The sequence below is a fragment of the Naumovozyma dairenensis genome, chromosome 3 (assembly GCF_000227115.2).
Source record: "Naumovozyma dairenensis CBS 421 chromosome 3, complete genome".
NCBI lineage: Eukaryota > Fungi > Ascomycota > Saccharomycetes > Saccharomycetales > Saccharomycetaceae > Naumovozyma > Naumovozyma dairenensis.
The window spans coordinates 390025-413258 of record NC_016481.1 but is presented as its reverse complement, the minus strand read 5'-3'; the positions used below and the strand labels follow the sequence as shown (position 1 = coordinate 413258).

Genomic DNA, 23234 nt, shown 5'->3' with positions numbered 1-23234 from the left:
AATCCTCATCAAATCCCAGCGCATGTTCTTATTTCCATTTTAGAGTGTAAAGGTACCCTAACTGACTCTATGTACATATTGCCCTTATTTCCTGTAGCCACCCACTGTGTGCATATAAGAACTGTACCTTGTAGTAGTTGTAGTAGTTGTAGTAGTTGTATGTGGTGTGAGGATCCTGCGGGGTTGGAGGTATATGGAGGGGATGCCACTATAACTAACGTACCTTTATCCTCTTACCCTTACATATTCTGTATTATGCAAATTTACTTGCTTACTTACTTACAACTGACTAACAGCGTAATCGATGAGTGAGTGAGTGAGCAAAAGGAGATCCTTCTCTTCCCTCAACGGATGTTCCACGGGATCGGGGTCTCCCTTTTGGGAGATGTAAGTGGAAATTGTAATGTCTTCCCGGATATATGGGAAGGAAAGATGGTAACTACCCGTGATATACCTTACGGATAATTGTGTCGCGTGATCAACATCTAAACCTCCACAGGATATATCACGTGCAGTACTTTCAGAAACTTCTATTTGAAATTTTTTCTAATGTAACATGTATATTACAGCTACTTGCTCATCGCGAATCCTAGGACTAACATAAGATAATATCAACTTGAAAAATTATTCACAATTGATCAAAAAGTAGCATTATACTGCCATAACATAGCCCATATTCCTTAATTTTTGCTCCACGGATTACTGTCGATTTTCTCCCACTCTATCTACCAACTAGTGCACAAAGTATATAAGCTATGGATCAAAATTTGGAATTACAAAAGATTAAACCATTTTTAAATAATCTACAAAAACAACTAAACCTTCTGAATCCACTATTGGCAAAATTAACATCCAAATCATTAGATGATCATTTAATATTAATCAACAATGAACCTGAAAGATTAGAACTAACAAATAAATTCGCCTACATTTTAACCTCTCTTATGTTCGCATACATTAAAATTTTAAACTTTAAAGATTTATCAAATATTCAATATGAATTGAATAGAGTGAAAGATTATATGCAACGGGCTAATTCATTAAAGAATAAACTAATGGAGAAAAATAACTCTAATGAGAGGGAAAAGTCAAACGCAAAAAATTTAATAATATCTTCATTAAATAGAAATGATTCTGCTATAAGTAATCAAAATTTTCAAAAGGGAAAACATACTAAATTCAATGAGCAACAATCTGTGACTACTACCACTAATATGACCTCCGTTGATAACAACAGTATAGATAGAGAAGCCATAATGAATAACATCGTTGAAAATAAGAAGAAAAATAAAAATAAAAATAAAAACAAGCCCTCTTCTAAAAAACAAGCAAGAACAGAAAAAAGGACGGCACAGAAGATGAAAAATAAAATATCAAAGGATTAAATGAATAAAATATAAAGTAAAAATTGCTCTTTCATTCATAATTATATAATATATAGATTTTTGTTATATTATATATATATATTTTTATATATGCATTATTATTATTAGTGTTATTAGTATGGCATTACGATTTTTTACATCATATATTGTTGGTAGTAAAATCAATCCTGTTGCTGTTGCAACATTAACCAATTATTTTTATATTGTTCTAATGAACCAACAACTCCTTCATGTAAAATACTAGATTTCCTCTTTCCAGCAGCAGTCGTAGTAGCAGATTTGTTACTTAGTGTATCCAAGTCTTTATGGTCACGACGAACATGAACATCATTTTCAACAGCATTGTCTCCATCGTCATCTTCATCTTGATCTTCTACCTCATCCTCATCATCCTCATCTTGCATTGATTGAATATTATCATTATAAATCTCATAAGGACCAAACATAGATCTTTCATTAGCATTATTCTTATAATATTCTTCGACAAAATCATCTTCATCATCTTCAAAAATCAAAGCATCATTATAAGAATTTGCAAACACATCATCATCCTGGATCGCTGTGGTATTACCATCGTCAACATTAATATTCTTGACTTCCTCCTCTATCTTCTTTTTATCACCAATATTATCATTATTATTATTATTACTATTATCGTTCGCTGCATTTCTACTATGATATGGAATAAACGGCTTATGGAAACTAGAACTTAACATACCAATCCTATTATTATTATTATCGTACTTGATTGAACTTCCACGAGGACTAACTCTATCATCACCACCACTACTAAACATCATAGTATTATGTGACACAGATAAAGTTGCTCCATTGCTAGTTCCTAATGATTTAGACATGGAATCTGTTTGATTCAATATATTACCTGATTTCATTTCACTATTATTAAAACTTCTTCTATGATGTGGTGGAACATATACACCCATTTTCGTCTTCCTCTTAATGTCATTAATGAATCCATCTTCTTCACTTTCGTTTATTTGAACTTCATGAGTTAATGGAGATGATGTTCGTCTGTTATGAACAGGTTGTAATAATGGATTGTTTAATGTGGTAGTATTATTATTATTCGAATTATAATTCAGCATAGATGATGATGATGGTTGTTGTTGTTGACGTCGTTGTTCATACATTGATGGCATAGTATATGAATTTAATTGAGCGTTTTGAGCCATAGGTGACCTCAGTAAATCTGGTAATTCTTCATCATTGGAATTCACATAGTTATTATTATGTGATTGAGATAACCTCGGGGATTTTTGATAATGTGTGATGTTTTGATGTTGTGGTTCTTGTTGTGACCTTTGTAATAACAGCGGGTTTGTGCCATTATTAATTGAACTATGTTCATCTATAGTATGATTATTGTTGTTATTGTTATTGTGCGTGGTCGTATTTTGAACATGATGAGTATCCCTATCATCGTCTAACGTTAAATTGTTCATATTTTGTACAAAATCATTTTCATTTTCATCTAATGTAAATAAAACTTCATCTGAATCATGATCTTCCAAATCGCTACTAATTAATGAATTTGGTTGTTGATATTTTTGTGGCTGCGGTTGTTTATAATTAACATTTGAACTAGTATTAGTAGATTTGGGCACAAAGGAATTGGATTCATCTAAAACAGAGGAAATAGTTGGAATATTCGGGGAAACTGATAAAAATTGAGTTGATGCTGTTGTACCATTAAATCTATTATTTCTTAAGCTTGGTGGAACATAACTACCTGGTGAATGTTGAAGTACTGTAGAAGGCATTGTAGTTGCGGAACCTCGTCTACCATAACTTCCAGAAGGGGTATGAGAACTAAAACTTAATCTATTCATTGGAGATTTACTATTATTATTGGCGTAATATGAACTGCCTGTTGTGCTTGGTCTTCTAAATTTACCATATCCAGAGGGTTGTTTATAACTATTACCGTTATTGTTGATATTACCTGTGGTAGAATTGGTGATGCTTGCAGTATTATTATTAGTCATGAAATTCTTGTTCCAAATCTTATTATTATACGGACGATGCTGTTTATATTGTTTACTATTGAAAATACCTTCCATATATCTATTTTGAATACTTGGTGGAGTGAAAAAATCTCTTGTGTTAAAATGATCCGAGTCTTGCTTAGAAGCTTTATATTCATGAAAGAAATTATTAATATGAGTATTTGGTGTAGGTATACCCAAAGGTTTCCTTGAATTCTTAAGAATTTTACTTCTATTCCTATTTTCAATTTTAATTGGATTTGCCTTTGAATGATTATTATAATTTTTCTTTGAATTACGACGACGTTTTTGGAACTTGAATTTTGGTGTCGATTTGGCTCTTTCTTTGGAAGTATAACCAACGTTATATGATTCCCTTCTATTTGGATTAAATTTAGTATTGTATTCGTTATTATAGTTATGATAATTATGATAGTGTGAGTTTTTACTATATACACTGTTTGAACTATTATTACTCTTAGTACTATCGTTTTTATGATGCAGAATATTAAATTGTGGAATTTCAAATGGTTTCTTAAAGTTTGGTTCATTTTTATTAGCAGAACTACTGTTGAGTTTATTGGTATTGTTATCATTATTGTTATTATTATTATTATCGTCATAATCAGTATTTTTGGAGTTTGATGTAGAATTGGAACCTACTGCAGTTGAGGTACTTTCCACAGTGGAGAAATTATTACTTGAGGTATTATTTTCGTTATTTTTGACTTCCCCTGGTGTGAATACATTCTTGAATTCTGGTACTTTTGTAGTAGATGAAACTGGAGTAGGTAATCCAACTGGTGCAGAGGATGGTGGGATAGGAGGTAATGGAGTCGATGTAGTAGTGGTGACATCTGATATTTCCGTTTCATAACCACCTTCTTCAATAGAGTTATAATATTCATCATCAAGGGTATATTCTGATAAATTCAATAATTCCATTCTCATTTTTTTCAAATCACGATTTGTTGGATCGATTGTCAAACTGTACCTTAACACTTGGAAAAAATCATAGGTCATTGTTGAAAAGACATCAAATAAAGCTTCCCTATTGGCAGCAAAATAACAAAATGATTTATCAGATTGATTTGCCACACTGAATGGATTTTTATGGAAAACAATATTCAAAAACACAATTCCCATAGCCCATAAGTCGACTTTATCACAAGAGTAAGGTTCTTTCCTTTCATCTAAATCCAAATTTGATTCGAATAATTCTGGAGCCATATATCTTTCACTACCTACAGAACGATCAAATGAGGTTTTATCAGTAGTTGCTAACCCCCAATCAGTCAATTTAATTGTCCAATCGATCCCTGTAATTAAGATATTTTCAGGTTTAATATCTCTATGATAAATCCCCTTATTATGAACGAATTCTATGGCATCCATAATTTGAGATATGATATGGGTGATAGGTTTAGTCTTTCTTGGTAAGATATCATCCTTAATAGCTTCATAAAGATCACCACCTGAACAATACTCCATAATGATATAAGAATCGAAGAAATCTAAAAGTGCAACTATATTTTTATGTCTACCAATTTTAGTTTGAATATCCACTTCATACATCGCCTCCAAGCAAATATCATCAGTTAATCTTGATCTGACGTTAGGAGAGATTAAGGATTGTTTATGGTCGAGATAGTTTTGTTTCTTTTCCAAACTAGAACAATCGTTATGGTCACGGTCACAATCATCATTGTCGTATTCATCTCGTTGATCGGGATCTAATTTGAATATATATTTTATAGCAACCAATTTTTTTTCTTTAGTATCTTTTGCTAAAGAGACATAACCGTATGAACCTTCACTAATATCTTCAATTTTTTGGTATCTATCATTTAGAATACCACCTTCTTTATAAATTTCGTAATCTAATGACATTATTATGTGATCTTATTATTATCAATATTAATATTAAAATTATTATGCAGAAAAATGGGGAAAATCAAGTGATTATAGAATGCGATGCAATGCTGTCGTTATTTTATGTGTTCGTTGTTTCTATTTTGTTTTATATTTGTTTTTTTTTGTCTTTTGGAATGATAAGATTTCAGGTTGAATGAATGAAAAAAAGAAGAGTTGTATTGAAGATATAGCTTATTCTTCTTTTTTCTGTGGAACAATTTGAAGGAGGATAAAAGAGACGTAAATCGAAGTCAAATGATTAGGTTGTTTTTATCTTTCTTTCTGTCTTTCTTTGTCCTTAAAAAAAAAAAAAAAACTTTCTTTATTTTTGTTTTTGATTCTCTTCGTTTCGTTGATACCAAAAAAAAATAACTATGAATCAGAGATGTATTATTTTCACTAATCGACTGAATGAAGAGGAGTCTTTTCCAGGTATATTTTAATTGTGTTTTTCTTGTCGGTATATCAAAATCAAAATATCAAGGAACAAAACAAAGATAAGGAATTCAGATGCAGATCGAGATCCAGGTGGAGAGGAGAGAACGGGAGTATATAAGTAGTTCTTTTGTTGGTCCTTATTGTGCACTGATAGTTGAAAGAATGAAAGAACGGCTTATAAAATAAGGATACAATAGATGATGTGTTGTTAGTAGGTAGGTACGTATGTATGTATGTATGTATTGTATGGTTTACGTAAACCCTGTTCAGTATCTCACGGTTACATTTACGGATATGACTGTTATTATTATTATCATATTTTGGGATTTGAGATTACTCCAGCGCTTCGTGTTTCGCTTCTCTTCCCTCCAATTTTATTTTAAATTTGTTAATCAAGATTTTTCTAGAAAGAAGTATCTCTCGGGTGTGTGGCGGGTAGTTTACAATCATGATCAGATTATGAAGTGGCGGCAATCGAATTCCGAAATCCGGATGGGAGGAAGCAAAGGGATTATTACCAGCCCTAACGCTAATGTGGGGCCCTTATTTAGATTCAGGGCCGAAGATGTACCGTTTGCGTACGGCTGTGCTCCAACACGGGAATCTTATAAAGACCCTTATCGCAGAGAGGATTAGTTAACAACTAGAACATATAGCAATGCCTAAACTACAGAGAAATAAGTTTCAGCCACATATATTGATATTGAAAGGGTTCCCTTCTATGGGATATAGCCGTTGAAATGCAAATGAAACAAAAGAACTGTGGAATATGTATGTGTAAATAGTCGTAAATTAAATATACATTCATTTTTGGGGTATTCTTTGTATTCATCTGGCTCTAAAAGTGTTCTAGTACTTTTCTATGATAATTATAATTTAATAATAGTTCGAATAAACTTAACAGATCAGGGCAAAATACAAAAATCTCGATATGAATATATTCTTGACTGATTTGCTATTTGTCGATTATGGCACATTGGAATTTTACATATCTACCTGCTAACATTATATGTATATAATCACACAAATAAATAATCAGCTTATTTCCTCAATATATAAAGTAACACTATATTATATATATCATCAAGTTATTAGACAATATTTAAGATTCTTGAATGATCCACCTGGATATCTCAAAATTGAAAGATGGTGAGATTATAATTTAACAGTTCACAAATTTTTTTTTGACATAAATTCTTCCGGGATCTCAATATACTTCAAGTTTTGGTCATGGCTTTCTGTTATTAAACGTCATTTCTTCCTTTGCTTGAGTAGCTTACCGAATCTTGCCATTAATCATATATGAAGCAGCACTGGGTCAGGGTTAGCACTTAGATTGTTTCACTTCGAACCCTATTTTTCGCGTAGGTGGAACATTTTCCATTTCATTCCTATATGAATAAGAATAATCATTAAAAAAGACTTGTATGATAATAAGTAATTAGGTAATCAAATCAAGATTAAGACACATCAGATACAGGATTGCATGCTAGATCTAGAAAAATATGTCACCGCTTACTGTCCCTTCCCCAATTAAATTATTATTTGATACTTTTCCGCTAGTAACTTATCCGCCAATTAATAACCAAGATACTCAAAGACAAAATGATATTGATTCCAGAACATATCCGTTCACTACTATTAATGTGGAAAATAATGGAATGATAGATAAATCTTTTTCACTAGCAGTCTACAACGTTTATAAGCATCCAAAGAAAAATGCGATCTTATGTACTGATCCGATTTGCCAATATCTACAATTCGCACTTTGTTTGAAAAATAATCTTAAATTACCTTCTAATAACAATTTATCATTAATAGATAAAAATCCTCCCTCCATTTCTATTTCTGAAAACAATGTCATAACACTATCATATTTGGCTACTCCTCAACGAATTTTGCCAATATTAATTGAAAATAAACATAATAATGTTAATGATATAGCGCAGGAAAGCAAAACTATTTTAACATCTGTTGAATACATGGTATCATCTAATAAAGCGATCAAACCGAAAGAAAAATTATTATTGAATCTAGTCGATACTACAATTCAAGATTGTTGGATTTCACAATTCTTATTCAACGTCCCTTCAGAACAATTCCATGAAACGTATCATTATCGTGAACATGATAATATTGATAATTTAAGCCATTTATTACAACAACAGAAACTATCAATCGCTAATAGAAATCAATTCAATTTAAGAAATTTGGAACTGATGAACCATTTGAATTCAATTGTAAGAACAAATTCACATAAATTACAAATTGATCAATTATTACAACTATTATTTGAAAGATTCAAAATATCAATGACTCAATTCGAAAATATCTTGAAAGATAAGAAACAACACTCGTCATCATCATCCGCTTCATCTTTTTTATTATCAGCCGATCATGCTGATAAGGGGAAAGCTAATATCTCTTATTTGGACTTGAAGTTAGCAAGTTATATCCTTTGTATTTTGAACTTACATGATAAAAATATTTTAAAGAAATTTGTAAAGGAGTCTTGCCCTGAATTGATCATTCATTCCGAGAAAGTACTATCAATATTCTGTTAAGAACCACTTATATTCATACCTAAAAATATATGAACAATATCATGATAAAAATAACCTATATATATAACTTAATAAACATTTTTAATATCTGATGTCATCACAAGTCTCCCTTGGTCGTGACAACTTTTAAAGACATCTCCCCTTGTTTTCAAGGCCCTAAAGATGGTCTGTATCTACTGTATTAGGTGAATTAAAAATATTAACAAAATAAGGACTTTAAATATCCTCTTAAAGTCCTGCTGCAGAAAAAATATAATATACATCACTGTAACTAATGTTCAATAATTCGGTTTGTATTATCATTGTTTTCCATTTCATAGCAATATAAAGGGAGAAATTTATGGAAAAGCTTACTGACATATAAATAAGGGAGAGCGATATTTTTCCCCTAACGTATAAGTGGACAATCCCGATGTATTCTTCGCATATATATATATTATCTATCGGCGTTAAAGGATGCTGTGGACCGTTCAGTTTTTGCAGGGTTTTACAAAACCAATTACAATACCCGGCTCCAATACTTCGCATATACTAGGATCATTATGTATAATATAAATGAGGAACTTCAATATTTTTCGGGCATAGCGTTTCCTATATGTACTGTGGCATCGAAAAGCAAGGGGACAATACCGTCACACTTAAGATTTTCAACAGACCTATTGTTCAACCATCCTCTAAGGTTAAAATAACCTGGCGCGGCTTCCTATCTTAAGTTTGTGTATTCTAAGGGAGAATCTAGCATCAGTTTCTTCTCTATGACGCTGTGGTAGTGTACAATGAGGAAACCCCTTTATTGGACAAGACGTTATATTGTTGTTTAAAAACCTAGATTATGAAAATTTAGTTAGGCTTTTGAAAGATGGTAAAGGTGTAATGGAATGATACTTGTATCCCAAGTTTCTGCATTTGACCATTGTACCTCACAAGTACTATTAGGTAACGTACGAAAAAGACGTTCAATGGGATGTAGTTTGTTTTGATACCCAGGGAGGGAAAATACCAGGAGGGAGTACCCGTGAATATTTGTGATGTTGACATTGAGGACAAATCTTGGTGTATTGTTCAATGATACTTACCATGTTAGGCCAATCCAATTACACCTGGTTTTGATGATCATTGAGGCTAAGATGACTAAAGCAAGAAGATATGAGACACAGGCGGTGACTCTGAAAAGTAAAATTTCAGAAATATCCCCAGAATTCAGTTGTTGAAGAATTCAATGGACTATTATCTTCCAAAGATGGTGGATAAGGGCAAATATACATATTTTTAAATTACTTCAATATTTTGACCTATATAACCGTGCTAATTTATAATTATCCTCTTTATATATTCAACGTGAATACGAGTCGCTGGAGCTCTGTACTTTTGACAGTATGGATACTATCGGCAAATATTTCCAACGTTATCAGGTAATAAAGAAAAAGAAGACATATGATATCTTAGTATGGCTTCTGGTTTCTTAATTGTTTTTGTATATTTCTATGTACCTTATATGTAGATAGGCTAGGTTATCTCACTGTAGAAAGTATGATGACTTAACCTGAATGTCTCTTATTAAAAGGGAATATTAACATTCATGTAAACTATAGTATAGATGGATAGACTATATAATATAGAACATTCTCGGAAATGATTTACGTCCATCGGGCGATCCGTGGGTCCATCCGTGGGTGCGGGCCGTGTCGGTCAGGAGAGGAATTTTGCCGCCGGTTTGTTCTTGTTGCTGATGGGATTATGGCAAGTTCGGTCGAGAACTATTACGCTACGAACAATACAGACAGACATACCGGCGTTTCATTCTGAAACTTTTCTCGAGAAAAGATGGAGCCTATCTACATTCTATACACATAGCATTCATTACCTAGTAATTTACAAACTACCCTATGAAATAACATACTGAACCAAAAACGAACCCACTCATCTAATTTTTTCCCTCATCATCATTCAACTCTCCATCCGTCCTCAAACTCGTTTCTCATCCAGCTTAGCTTTACTATCTATGAAATTTGCCTACGTAACATTGCATATTGGACATTCGTTACTAACTCAAAACGCAAAGAATTCCAAAAATAAAAAATAGTAGTAGTAATAGTAATAGTAGCAGTAGTATCTTGTCCACTCCTTTCAAGATACACCACCCATTCGCTCACTCACTAGTCTATCCATTTGTCTATTTCATAAGAACAGGAACAAAGTGTTTCTTTTTTTCCATTTTAAATTAGAAAATGAAACCTGGACAATCATTCATAAATAGAACAGAAGAAATATTGAAACCTAAAGAAAATAATACTAATAGTGACCAAAGTGATTTAGAAGATGACGATATAGATAAAAGGAAGGAGAAATTTGTCAAAAATTTAAGAGATAGAATTAACCATCCAAGAATTATAAGATCCACTACAAGAGAAGATATTGAAGAAAATTTGAAATCCATTGATGAATTGAAATTCTTTCTGACTACCGCACCTGTAAATTGGCAAGAAAATCAAATCATTAGAAGATATTACCTTAATAATGATCTCGGGTTTGTATCATGTGTCTTTTGGAATAATCTCTATTATGTTACAGGAACTGATATTGTTAAATGTTGCCTTTATAGAATGCAAAAATTTGGTAGAGAAATTATTCAAAAGAGAAAAATTCGAAGAAGGTATATTTTCTGATTTAAGAAATTTGAAATGTGGTATTGATGCAATATTAGAACAACCCAAATCAGCATTCCTACAGTTTTTATTTAAGAATATTTGTCTCAAGACTCAAAAGAAACAAAAGGTTTTTTTTTGGTTTAGTGTCCCACATGATAAATTATTCGCTGATGCTTTGGAAAGAGATTTGAAAAGAGAAACTTTAAGACAAAAATCAACAACAAGATCTGTAATGGAACCTGCATTATCATTCAACTTTAATTTATTATCAGATAAAACATTGTATGAACAACTGATAGAATATATGGATTCTCAGAGACGCCAGCCCACTAGCACAAATGATACGATTTCAGATAATAATAATAATAAAAATGACCGGCATAATAATTACTTTCCTCCACATATTACAATGGAAGGACATCACCCATCCATATACAAAACACAAACACAGTCAATGACATCCTTAAATGATATAATACCTCTGCCGCTGAATGATCACAATAATGAACCACTCGATAATGGAATATCAAATATACCACCGTCATCTGTTACGCGATCGAATGAAATGATTTCTCAACCAATGAATATTCCCATACCCCATGATAAAGATGAAAATGGTAATAACAAAAGTGGAACCAGCAGTGAAGATATCAATATTCATCTGTTTGATGATGTTGATGATGGTGATGATGGTGATGATGATGATAATAATAATGAAGGAGAACAAAAAGATGTTGCAACTAATGATGAAGGTGTCATATTACACAACGACGATGAAGCATTCCCTCTAGATTATTTCCCAATTTCAGTGGAATATCCCAATGAGGTTGTGGAACCTTTTATAGATCCATTTCAACAACATCAACAGCAGCAACGTCAAATACAGCATGGCATTATGTCTCCGAATTCTGCCACAACAAGCAGGTCACAACAACTGCCACTCATGGTCCAACCATCATCTTTTAATTACTCTAATCAAGATTCCTTACCACCATCATCCGTCTTCATGAACGACCTACAACAACCTCAATCTGCATCTTATTTATCTACTTTAGTGTCACCAACATTGGGATCTTTGTCTGCAACCAGGCCCCACTTTATGACAAATGGAGAGTATTATGAATCATTACAAAATCAACAACCATTGCAATTGAATACCGATGAAGTAACTACAATAGATGAACATTTAAATAATCAAGAACAAGAAAAAAATAGCGACAATAACAGTAAGAGACTGCCGTATGCATCAGATCAACAACTCTATCAGCAACAACAAATGGCCATGTATCAAATGCAACCGTATGCCAATCCATATTATCCATCTATCCCTGCAAGGTCAATAACCAATACAACAGTACAAGAATTCCCTAATAAATATTTAGAACCTAATGGTATTTCAACATTTGGAAGTTATGAATTCTCTCCTATACAAGAAAATTTCAATACAGGGTTTCCTCTGCCGCAAGATCATTCAGTATGGGGATTTGTACCACAACAAGCCATGCAACCTCCTAAATCTGCCACATTGGCTCATAATCAACAGTTTCTACCACAACAGTCTTCTACTACTGCAAGTGGACAAATACCTCCACAATTATCATTCGCGTATAGGACCACTCCCACGACTACAATAATGAACACACAGATAGCAACGAAACCAACAGACCATCAAGAAGTTGTGGAACTATCAAAATCAAGGAAATCTCCATATACTAGTGTAAAGATATTACAAAAATTAGGAAAATCAAATATATCATTATCATCACCTACTATACCCACATTTGTATCAATGAAACATAATGGCCGAATAAATAAACCATTACATATAAAACCAAGCTCTTATCAAAAACAGCTTAGTAAAATATCAAGGCATGCATCAAACCTAAGTGATAAAAGGGAACTCGATAAAGACGCTTCTAACCACGAAGGTAGTGCTGATGATGATGATGATGATGATGATAATGATGAAAATAATGATGCTAATGATGAATTTCATAAAATAGTAGGTGATGGGTCAACAGGTAATAATTTTTGACACGCACATAATAAACTGCATTTTAAATATACAAAACAAATAACAATGGACACTAAGACTATAAGAAACTCTTCATTATTCATTTTGGCTTATATAATTTTACCACATTTATTTTAAATAGTAAAAGTATTTTTTAAAAGAAAAGAAATGTAATATTAGACCCCATTTTAGGATAGTACATATATCTGTAAAACCAAGAACATTTATGGTGGTGATAAATAGTTCTTATAATAAATTAATACTTTCTGTGGCGTAAAATGACGACAGACCCTGGCGGCAATCGCCCTTTATGGGGCGAAGGAAAAAAGAAAAATATTCCAGCATTATTGAATCTTGGCGAAGTACCCAGGTGGGACAGAAGTGTGGCCACCTTTGTGGCCACTTTGAGAAACCGGGTAACCTGGAGGACAAAGAAAACATCGGAGAACAACCCACGTTCAGCTTTTGAAACCATTGCAAATGGCCACGAAAGTGGCCACACTTCTGTCCCACCTGGGTACGTACGGTACGTACGTAAGATTTTGATCTGAGACTTCAATACGTACATTTAGTCTAGGTGAAAAAGTTATTTTACAGACACGACAAGTGAAAGTGGATTTATTTCATAAAACTTGGCTTCCTTTTTTTATTTGGACATTGGCTGATTTGATTGAATAGCGATATAACGGAGGTAATCGTGCACCCATCTTTTCTTTTTCATTTCTTGATTAGTTCTGGCGTTCGTGTTTAACATTTGCTGGTCCAAATGTCATTCAATCAATATCAAAATTATTCTCGTAATGTTAGACCTGAAAACAGTACATATGGTGAAACAAATTACCAACGATCAAATGCAAGTTACGATTATACACGACAACAGCTGCAACTGCAGCAACAACAACCATCTGTCATAACTTCTTCACCATACGTGTCATCTTCATCTTCATCTTCATCTGATCCACGTAATAAGAAGACCCAAATATACATGGGTGAATTAGATCCCACTTGGACAGAAGCTACAATTAAATCAATATGGAAATCTCTTGGGGAAGAACTAATCAATGTAAAATTGATTTGGAATAAAAATCTTGGTTTAAATCAAGGTTATTGTTTTATTGAATTCCCATCCGAACAACATGCATCAAATGCTTTGTTAAAAAATGGTATTAATATTCCTGAATTCCCTAGAAAAAAGGTTAAGCTAAATTGGACATCATCTTCTTCAGCATCATTACAAGGATCATCTAATAGCGGTCAAGTACCTTCGACTAGCACGAACTATTCCGTCTTTGTTGGAGATTTGGCAGCTAATGTAACAGAGGGACAATTATTTGATTTGTTCATTAGTAGATTCCAATCAACTTGTCATGCTAAGATTGTTCATGATCCAGTAACGAGGGCATCTAAATGTTATGGGTTTGTGAAGTTTAATGATTTACGTGATCAACAAAGGGCATTAGTTGAAATGCAAGGAATCTTTCTTAATGGTAGAGCAATTAAAATTGGTACCACGACGGGTGGTAGTGCTCATACTAACACAGATAATAATGCTCTTGCGCCCAATATTGCAAACAGTGGTGGTAAAAGTCGTTTCCAAGGAACTACGACGAACTCACCATCTTCTCCAGCTAATATCGGTAGAGGGAATACAAGCAATTATAGATTAACATCATTATCTTCACAGTTCATTTTCCCTGTGCAACAACAACCTCCATTAAACCACTTTACAGATCCGAACAATACAACTGTATTTGTTGGAGGATTATCATCGATGGTTACAGAGGAACAACTTCGCCATTGTTTCCAACCATTTGGTACAATTATATACGTCAAGATACCAATTGGTAAAGGATGTGGATTTGTTCAATATTTTGATAGAATTTCCGCAGAGACTGCAATTTTAAGAATGCAAGGGTTCCCCATTGGGAATTCAAGAATTAGATTATCATGGGGTCGTTCTTCAAGACAACAGGGGCAAGCTTTAGCACAACCCGTTTTACAAGAACCTATCTATGGATATGTTCCTAACCCAGATGTTCCAAATACTTTTAACAGTACGAACACAAGTAACATTGATAGAAATAATTATTTGCCAGGGTTTCAAGAATTAAGGTACTCTAATTTACCAACGAATGATACAATTTCCAATCATAATAATAGTATAATTGATAATAATGTTACTACACAAAACGATATTTCAAAAAATGGAATTTCTGCATATGATAGATTAGAAAGGGGTAGTAATGGTTTCACATTCATATAGCAACACGTTTTTCCTTCCCTTTCTTCCTTTTTATTTATATCCCACTAGTTATCCTTCTCCTTATGTCACATTTTGATTTTATTCCTGTTTTTTCCCACCTCTCTTTCATATATACATATATGTATATCTGTATATACCCTTACATACACACGCTTAATTTCCACCTAAGTATATTAATACATACATTTTTTCATTTTGTAATTGTTTATATATAGTCATATGTATCAGAACTTGGAATAATCATTTCTATTTGAATGGCGTAAGTTACGAAATGAATGAGGTTTAAATTCTTTTAATTTTCGTACTTACGACGAAAGTCTGTTTGTCTCAATCAAAGCACCTATATAACGTTACGTATACAGGGTGGAATATCAGTGGTTTCCTTTTGTTACTGGAGATCAAATATAATATTTTGTTTTATCATTTGCAAGAAAGATCTTAAGTATGTATGTTTGTACTTATGTACGTAACAACTACTAGACTGATTTGACGTTCATACCTAGGTTTTTTGGTAGGCAATTAATGAAAAAAGGAGGATCGCGAAGAGGTATCTCTGTTTTCCTCAGGAAGAAGAAGAGGAAGAAGAGGCGTATGTATGAGCGTACGTAGCATTATCAGTTAGGAGGAGAATTCTTTGTCAAGGATTCAAAGCTTTTAAGGTTACAATGAAATACTACTACTACATATGTACGTATCGAGAAGTTCCACAAAATATGGGCTAGAGATCAAAGACAGTTCAATAAAAAATTCTTATGGGAGCTGTTCCTGTCACTTGAAAGAAGAATCCCTTAATTTAGTCTACACAATCTTTCATTCTTCGATTCCATACTCCTTCTACGTGACGTTGTGTGCTCCCAATTCATTTCAAGATACATAATATCTATATTGTAGCTACGTATTGTTATTGTTACCATAATATCTGTTGTCACACACAAGTCGCCTCTCTCGGCTACTTTTCAACGACGCACTAACGTACAGCCCCGCATGAACTAACTTAACGCACTGACCGGGGTAGGCGCCCCCTAAAATAAGGAGGCAGCATGTTTTTAAATTACAAGACGATAATTATACACACTCCTTCGACTGGGGGGCGGCAATTATATAGCACCTAAATGGAAAACTTTTACAGTATAAAAGGGTACCTCAGGTTGTTATCTTATCATACTCAATCTTCTCTCTCTTCCTTTTCCTTCTCAAAATATAAAAAACCAAGTAATTGATTACTTACAACAAACCACAACAAAAGCTAACTATCACACAAACAAATACAATGCAATTACCATTCGAAAGTGCTCCAACTAAATCTAAGACGAAAATTGTCAAGACTCAGCAAGATCAACGTCCACCTACAAAATACGCTTACAGAGGTGAAAGAACAGATTTTATCATATTCGTTCGTTCCGAAGATGCCGTTAAGCAATATCTAGAAAAGCCAGATATAAGTGACCTATCAAAAGTCGTGGAAGTCTTCCAAATCTTTGTTAACAGAGAAGCCAAAGGTACTACTGGTGAATTAGGTGAAGCTTCTTCTGCACAACTTCAAAATGAATTCGGTGACTATAAGAAGGAGGAAGAAGTCATTGATTTGATCTTAAAGAAAGGTGAAAGTCTTGGTCCTGAAAATAAATTGAGAGGTAATTACAGAAATGATACTAGAAGTTAAAGGAATGATATGAAAAACTAATCAAGCTTTTTTTCTTTTACGAAATTAATCATTTAATGCAGCATATTTTCTTTTTCCTCTCTTTAGTGACGCCACTACTTTTTACCTTTTTCCAAATTTTTTTTTTTTAACGGAGAAAATTGTCTTTACAGATTATGAATAGACTATTATAATATATATATACGGTAATACTATAATCTTTTTAAGAAATATCGAGACATATTCTTTCTTTTAAGTACTTTATAGGGCAGCAAGCATAAAATTGTAAAAATTATCTAGTCTTGTGTGAAAAAGTTACAGGAAGCACCGTAGTAATCTCGGAAAATCTGTAGACGTGAAAAATAAATCGGAAACGAAATGGGAAAAAAAAAATGGTTAAGCTAGCTCTTTATGAAAGATAAAAACTTGCAATCATGAGTATGAAGAATCAATATTTCAAGGCAGATAGAACCTGCCATCACTACATGATTTAACGTAGGGTTTTCTTTTACAATTAGTTACCAAAGGAGAATGAAAACATCCAAGCAATATAAGCATCAGTAGATAGCTGACATTCTACGCCACTAAAGAAATCTCTGCTATTCAAGCACTAGAGCAGACCCTATGGGATAACCAAAATTTGTAGATTATTATATAAGAAACTCTTATATTATTTCCCGTATCTTTTACTGTCGTTTTATATATTTTTGATATCTGTGGGGTGTACGGGCGGCCAGTTTTGAAAAAAAAATTGGAAAATTTTCTGTAAAGATCAATATTAATACTGTAGAATTGGCGATGAGATGAGAAGTGATGAGATGAGATGAAGTTATTGAATTGGTTTGTAACTAACTACATGGACTATTACCAGTAGGGATATTCAACCATTTAATTACAAAAGCTCAAAATCTCGAGAAACCTATTCACATATACTGGTCCGATTTTAAGCTTCTCATCTTTTTCCACTAATAAACAACTATCCATTATCGAACAATCAATCAATTAATCAATCACAAAAGAATGGCGGCTGAAGAGATAAATATCAGGAATAAGCAGAAGAGACAACAACTCTTTGCAGAGTTGAAAGATCAAAAGAATAAAGAACGTCATACTATGAGAAGGCAAAGAGCTAAAGAAGAAAGAGAAAACCCGGAATTGAAAGAAAAAAGATTAAAGGAAAATGTCACCAAAACAATTGATAATATGAGAGTATTTGATGAAACTATAAATCAGCCAATAGAAGGTGATGAGGATGATTTACTTCAATTCTTTAACAATAATAACAGTGAACCTCCTAAGATATTTTTAACGACAAATGTTAATGCAAGGAAATGTGCTTATGAATTTGCAAACGTTCTTATTGAAGTCTTACCAAATGTTACCTTTGTGAAAAGAAAATATGGTTATAAAATGAAGGAAATCGTGGACATTTGTAATAAGAGAAATTTTACTGATATGGTAATAATTAATGAAGATAAGAAAAAAGTTACTGGTTTAACTTTTATTCATTTACCAGAGGGACCATCCTTTTATTTTAAATTGAGCTCTTACGTCGAAGTCAAGAAAATTGTAGGTCATGGTAGGCCAACGAGTCATATTCCTGAATTGATCTTAAATAATTTCCAAACAAGATTGGGGAAAACAGTAGGGAAATTATTTCAATCCATTTTCCCGAATGATCCAGAATTTGAAGGTAGACAAGTAATAACGTTACATAACCAAAGAGATTATATTTTCTTTAGAAGACATCGTTATGTGTTTAGAAATGAAGAAAAAGTTGGTCTACAAGAATTAGGTCCTCAATTCACATTGAAATTGAAAAGATTACAAAGAGGTATTAAAGAAGAAACTGAATGGGAACATAAACCTGAAATGGATAAAGAAAAGAAGAAATTTTATCTCTGAGAAAATACACACATACGTCTACATATATATGCTTATATATATCATGTAATTTTTAGAATAATTATAATAAATTCGCATTTTAGAAAAGGAAAGGAATAGTTCAGATCGTCTGAACAAGGCTCACTAAAGCTTTTAAAACACAGACATCTAGGGACTATAGATTACTCTGGTTGAGGTAGTTTTAATCTAGATTACTTTTGTCTGTGGCTGGCTTGTTCTACTTACTGTTCCTGCTGTATAGTCTACTCTAGACTTGTTGATAAAGCAGGTGAAGTAATGTCGATTTTTCCCCCCTTCGCCTAAATCAAACTGAACTAGGAAATCCGAGAAGGTGGCAATAAACAAACAAAAGATAACTTGGAAATATCAAAACAAAAAATTCTAGAAAGACGAGAAAATTCTACAGAACAATATTGTCTCATAATCATTCATCTTACAGTTCCTACGACAATTTGAGATAGGCTTACATTTCATTTTTGATTTTATCAACAACTTCTGCAAAGTACTAGCGTGCTGCTTTTTCCAAGTTCAAGATTCTAGTATAGACCGTTACTTTTTTTTTCCTACATCTTACAAACAAAACCAGCTGGTCTGAAAGCAGCAAGTTTATCTTTGCATTACCAATCTCCATACATAGACAGAATTATAGAAATTTAAAGAATTTTTATTGAGAACGGGAAGAAATGGAATTTTTAGGAGCTAATCAAATCATATCAGTATTAGAAACTATATATTCTCCAACAGCAAGTAATGAAGAACGATTAGAGAGTCAGAAGTTCCTTGATCAAGTAAAATTACAAGATGAATCTCCATTTTGGGGGTTCCAATTAGCCATGAATAATCCACATAATTATATTGTGATCCATTATGGATTAGGTTTATTAGGTAATTCACTGAAAAAAGATTGGGACAAGTATGACCAAGTTAAGAGAGTTACATTGAGAAATTGGATTAAAGATTTATGCTTTAAAGTAACTGCAGAATATCCAAGATATATTAAAGAGAAACTAGCTCTTCTATGGGTTGAAGTTGCTAAGAGAACATGGGGGGAGCTACTAAGAGGCGGAGATGAGCAAATCACCGAAACTGTTATGGAAACATCTTGGTGCAATATGGACCATGATTTATCGGACCTTTGGAGCATGTCAGAGGCCTCTCGAGAATTAAGTTTGATTATCTTCAGAATTCTATTTGAAGATGTATTCTTACTAGAAGATATGGTTATGTTAAAGAGAATGACTATTCTTCAGCCGCTATGTGTAATGCTTGTTTCTCCCATTGATGTTTTTGCAAAAAAATATAAATTTACTGAAAAATGGATGCTTTTTAAATGGGGACAAACAGGTTGGTTTCAACTTTGGGTTAAAGAATTAAATGAAGCATTAAATGGATCAAACTCCGAGTATGTGATAAGACTTTTGGAAACTCTGAAAACATGCCTGAATTGGCCCTTGAGTGATGTAATAATTGACAGCGATATTTTATCCTCCTTATTTGGTTGTTTTATGAGCGGTATCCCAAAGGCCCAATCTATGGCTTTAGATTCAATGCATATTTTGCTAACTCGTCCATATAATAATGAAGAACATAATTTACATGTCATCAATAAAGTTTTTGATAATATGGATATATTGAGTACTGTTTATGATAGTTTACAATTTGACCCAAATGAAGGCATTGATGAAGATAAGTACCCAATTATTAAGAAGTTCGTGGATATGATAAGTTGCCTTTATGTCTGTATCTTGAAAGTTAAAAATGATAATGGTCAAATAAACAAATACTTAAGACTAGTCCTCAAAGCCACTGCTCATCCTAGTTTAATAGTCAGTGGTTTGACATTAGATTTATGGTGCTCTTGCCTAAGAAATGACGATGTTCTTCCTATGTTAACTGATTTTGTTATTCCACAGTTACTAAATTTTTCAGCAGATGCATTGGTTTATTATGAACAAATCGATAATCATGTTTCTAAATTATTTTCAGATGTAGATTTCCAATCAAAGACAGAATTTCAAACTTTTTGCTCTACATATAGGAAAAGAATTAGAGATATTATAAGATTGATCTCATGCGTTAAATTAGACTTCACATATACGTGGTTAACATCCCGATTAAATGATTACTTTAGCTCAATCTATGGGCAACAAGTATTAAGTTCCACATTTCTCGATAGAAAATCTGAACCATATCTGAGTGCGTTATCTCAATTTATGATTATTGAATGTTTTATTAACGGATGTATACGATGGAAGATATGGTATCCTAATGGATCTGATTATGATGAGAAACTGAATGAAATTCTTTATAAACTGGAACTCTTATCCAACCAATTAATTGCATTAAATATAAGAGAACCTCTGCTATTAAAGAAAGAAATACAGAATTTCGCTCTCTTTTTGACGATGCTAAAAGATAATGTCTTATTCACTCTGCTAGAAAAAATTATTACAACAGCTACCATGGACTATCCAGGATTAAATTTAGAAGAACGTAATGACGAATCAGATGCCGTTAGGGATTTAAGGTATGCATGCGGTATTGAACTAAATAGAATGGCATTGCTAATGCCCGAGTCTTTGAAAGAAATTTTTCCAGATATAGAAAATGTTGTTGCAAAAATTCTTCCAAATTTATCTTACCATGAAAAAATCTCCTTTAAGTCATTCTTACTTACGATCATACTAAAATCTTCATTAGACCATAAAGAAGAGAGATTTGCAGCAATCGTTGATCCAGAGTTGAGTGCCTGGTCAGATAAGGATACAGTAGTTGGCTTAACCGATTTACCGTGGTTTATGGAACGTTTAGGCATTGTACAAATAGCTGAGTACTTCCAAAATAGAGGAATAGACGAGAGTAGGGACTTATTATCAATTGACATCGATGAAGAGGGGAAAAAATTAAAGTCAGAATTGACGAAACGTTGGCAAACATTATTTCCGGTACGTGCAACACGTATGTTTATCCATTATTCAATGCAAAGTGTTAAGAAAGATGAAGACCTCAAAATTTTACAAAAAATGTGGCGACCCAGAATTGTCCCTATATTACCCTATATTATGAGATTATTATATCAACTGCAATCCTACCATGATCCTGAAAATTGGAAACAACTACCATCGATTGTTCAATCCTTTGTTAAATATTCGACTATTGAAAGATTTTGGGAAGCAGGGGCTTCAAACAAATCTAAAGATGAATTTATTGATGAACATATGAAAGCTATGCAAACATTAAGAGATTTTGCGGATTCTGTTGGTCACATCGTTCGTTATACAAGAGAATATACATTGCTAGTCCTGGGGGCAATTTCCTCCCTTGGAAATGTATTTTACGAAGTGGAAGAAGCACCTCAATTGTTATTGGATTCTATCGCTATATATAAACCAGATACAGGGATGATAAGTCCTGGTGTTTCCACACACGGTTGGAAACATATAATGAACATAGCGGTACGTCCAATATTGAAGAACTGTCCAGAAGAATGTGCCCCCAAGTTTATGGCTGCATTTTTACCGAAACTGTTCGAAACATTGGATTTATTGTTGTGTCAAAAGTGGGAGCCATATATGGTTGATAACGACGTTATGCAAGCAGCACGAGATGATGAAGAAATGACTGAGGAGATTCTAGAGGAAAATTTACTGCGACAATTTACTACAGTAGTGGTATTGATTTTGATTGATTCTTTTGGACAACATGGACATTCTTCGAAAACCAAGCCAAATCCGCACCAACTCTTGCTTCGAAATATTGTTTTCAACGATATCAATATCCTTGCACCCTTCCTAACTCTATTAAATCACTTGATAGGATTCAAAGACACAAAATGTTCCTTCAACGCTATTCTTATATTAAAGTCATGTCTGTCAGAAGTCTTAATTAAAGATCCTAATGTCGACCATTTCTTTACAGTAGAGGTTATGCAAACTTTGATTAAACGTTTTCTCGTCGATAATGGTCAAAAAGATGCATTTTATGAATTGCTATACGTTTTTACGACATTATTCTTAACTCTGTGTAAAGAATATAAGTCTACAAGAGATTTTCTTTATAATGTTTCCCGAGGTTATGATATTGACGCGTTGTACAATAACCTGAAAGAAGTGGATGACTATAAAGCTCAAAGACTATTGATGTATGATTTCTTTGATTGGATTAGGACAGTAAATGGGAAGAACGACGTAAATGATGATGAAAGTTTAGCGTTACATGAGAAGAAACGTTTAGAAAGAAGAGATGCTGTTTTGAAAAGGGCAGCTGAACGGTTGGTTAAGAAAAATAAACCGAATGCAGATGTTCTAGACGATCCATCGACCGAAGATGGTGCAATCGGTACTTTATTTGAGAATACCTGAATAACTTACGTACCTAATATATATGTAATTTATAATATTTCTAAATATACATTTAAGTGTGAATACGAATGAGGCATCAGCATTCCATTGTAGT

General features: G+C 33.0%; 8 protein-coding genes across 8 annotated transcripts; 7 read left to right on the top strand and 1 right to left on the bottom strand.

The window, feature by feature from the left end:
- Nucleotides 1-755: 755 nt before the first annotated feature.
- Nucleotides 756-1385, top strand: LRP1 (Lrp1p; the record flags this gene model as incomplete). The annotated part of the gene is made up of 1 exon (XM_003669042.1): nucleotides 756-1385. One exon carries the CDS (start codon nucleotides 756-758, stop codon nucleotides 1383-1385), a length of 630 nt encoding a protein of 209 aa, XP_003669090.1.
- Nucleotides 1386-1546: 161 nt separating this feature from the next.
- KSP1 (putative serine/threonine protein kinase KSP1) lies at nucleotides 1547-5281 on the bottom strand (the record flags this gene model as incomplete). The annotated part of the gene is made up of 1 exon (XM_003669041.1): nucleotides 1547-5281. One exon carries the CDS (start codon nucleotides 5279-5281, stop codon nucleotides 1547-1549), a length of 3735 nt encoding a protein of 1244 aa, XP_003669089.1.
- A 1967-nt stretch (nucleotides 5282-7248) lies between these two features.
- Nucleotides 7249-8307, top strand: SAM35 (SAM complex subunit SAM35; the record flags this gene model as incomplete). The annotated part of the gene is made up of 1 exon (XM_003669040.1): nucleotides 7249-8307. The coding sequence occupies one exon, from the start codon at nucleotides 7249-7251 to the stop codon at nucleotides 8305-8307; it is 1059 nt and encodes a 352-aa protein (XP_003669088.1).
- Nucleotides 8308-10824: 2517 nt separating this feature from the next.
- On the top strand, nucleotides 10825-12990 carry STE12 (homeodomain family transcription factor STE12; the record flags this gene model as incomplete). Its single annotated transcript, XM_003669039.1, has 1 exon — nucleotides 10825-12990. One exon carries the CDS (start codon nucleotides 10825-10827, stop codon nucleotides 12988-12990), a length of 2166 nt encoding a protein of 721 aa, XP_003669087.1.
- Nucleotides 12991-13735: 745 nt separating this feature from the next.
- NAM8 (Nam8p) lies at nucleotides 13736-15232 on the top strand (the record flags this gene model as incomplete). The annotated part of the gene is made up of 1 exon (XM_003669038.1): nucleotides 13736-15232. The coding sequence occupies one exon, from the start codon at nucleotides 13736-13738 to the stop codon at nucleotides 15230-15232; it is 1497 nt and encodes a 498-aa protein (XP_003669086.1).
- A 1270-nt stretch (nucleotides 15233-16502) lies between these two features.
- On the top strand, nucleotides 16503-16895 carry RTC3 (Rtc3p; the record flags this gene model as incomplete). Its single annotated transcript, XM_003669037.1, has 1 exon — nucleotides 16503-16895. The coding sequence occupies one exon, from the start codon at nucleotides 16503-16505 to the stop codon at nucleotides 16893-16895; it is 393 nt and encodes a 130-aa protein (XP_003669085.1).
- A 999-nt stretch (nucleotides 16896-17894) lies between these two features.
- RPF1 (rRNA-binding ribosome biosynthesis protein RPF1) lies at nucleotides 17895-18779 on the top strand (the record flags this gene model as incomplete). The annotated part of the gene is made up of 1 exon (XM_003669036.1): nucleotides 17895-18779. One exon carries the CDS (start codon nucleotides 17895-17897, stop codon nucleotides 18777-18779), a length of 885 nt encoding a protein of 294 aa, XP_003669084.1.
- Nucleotides 18780-19462: 683 nt separating this feature from the next.
- MSN5 (karyopherin MSN5) lies at nucleotides 19463-23140 on the top strand (the record flags this gene model as incomplete). The annotated part of the gene is made up of 1 exon (XM_003669035.1): nucleotides 19463-23140. The coding sequence occupies one exon, from the start codon at nucleotides 19463-19465 to the stop codon at nucleotides 23138-23140; it is 3678 nt and encodes a 1225-aa protein (XP_003669083.1).
- Between the last annotated feature and the right edge of the window lie 94 nt (nucleotides 23141-23234).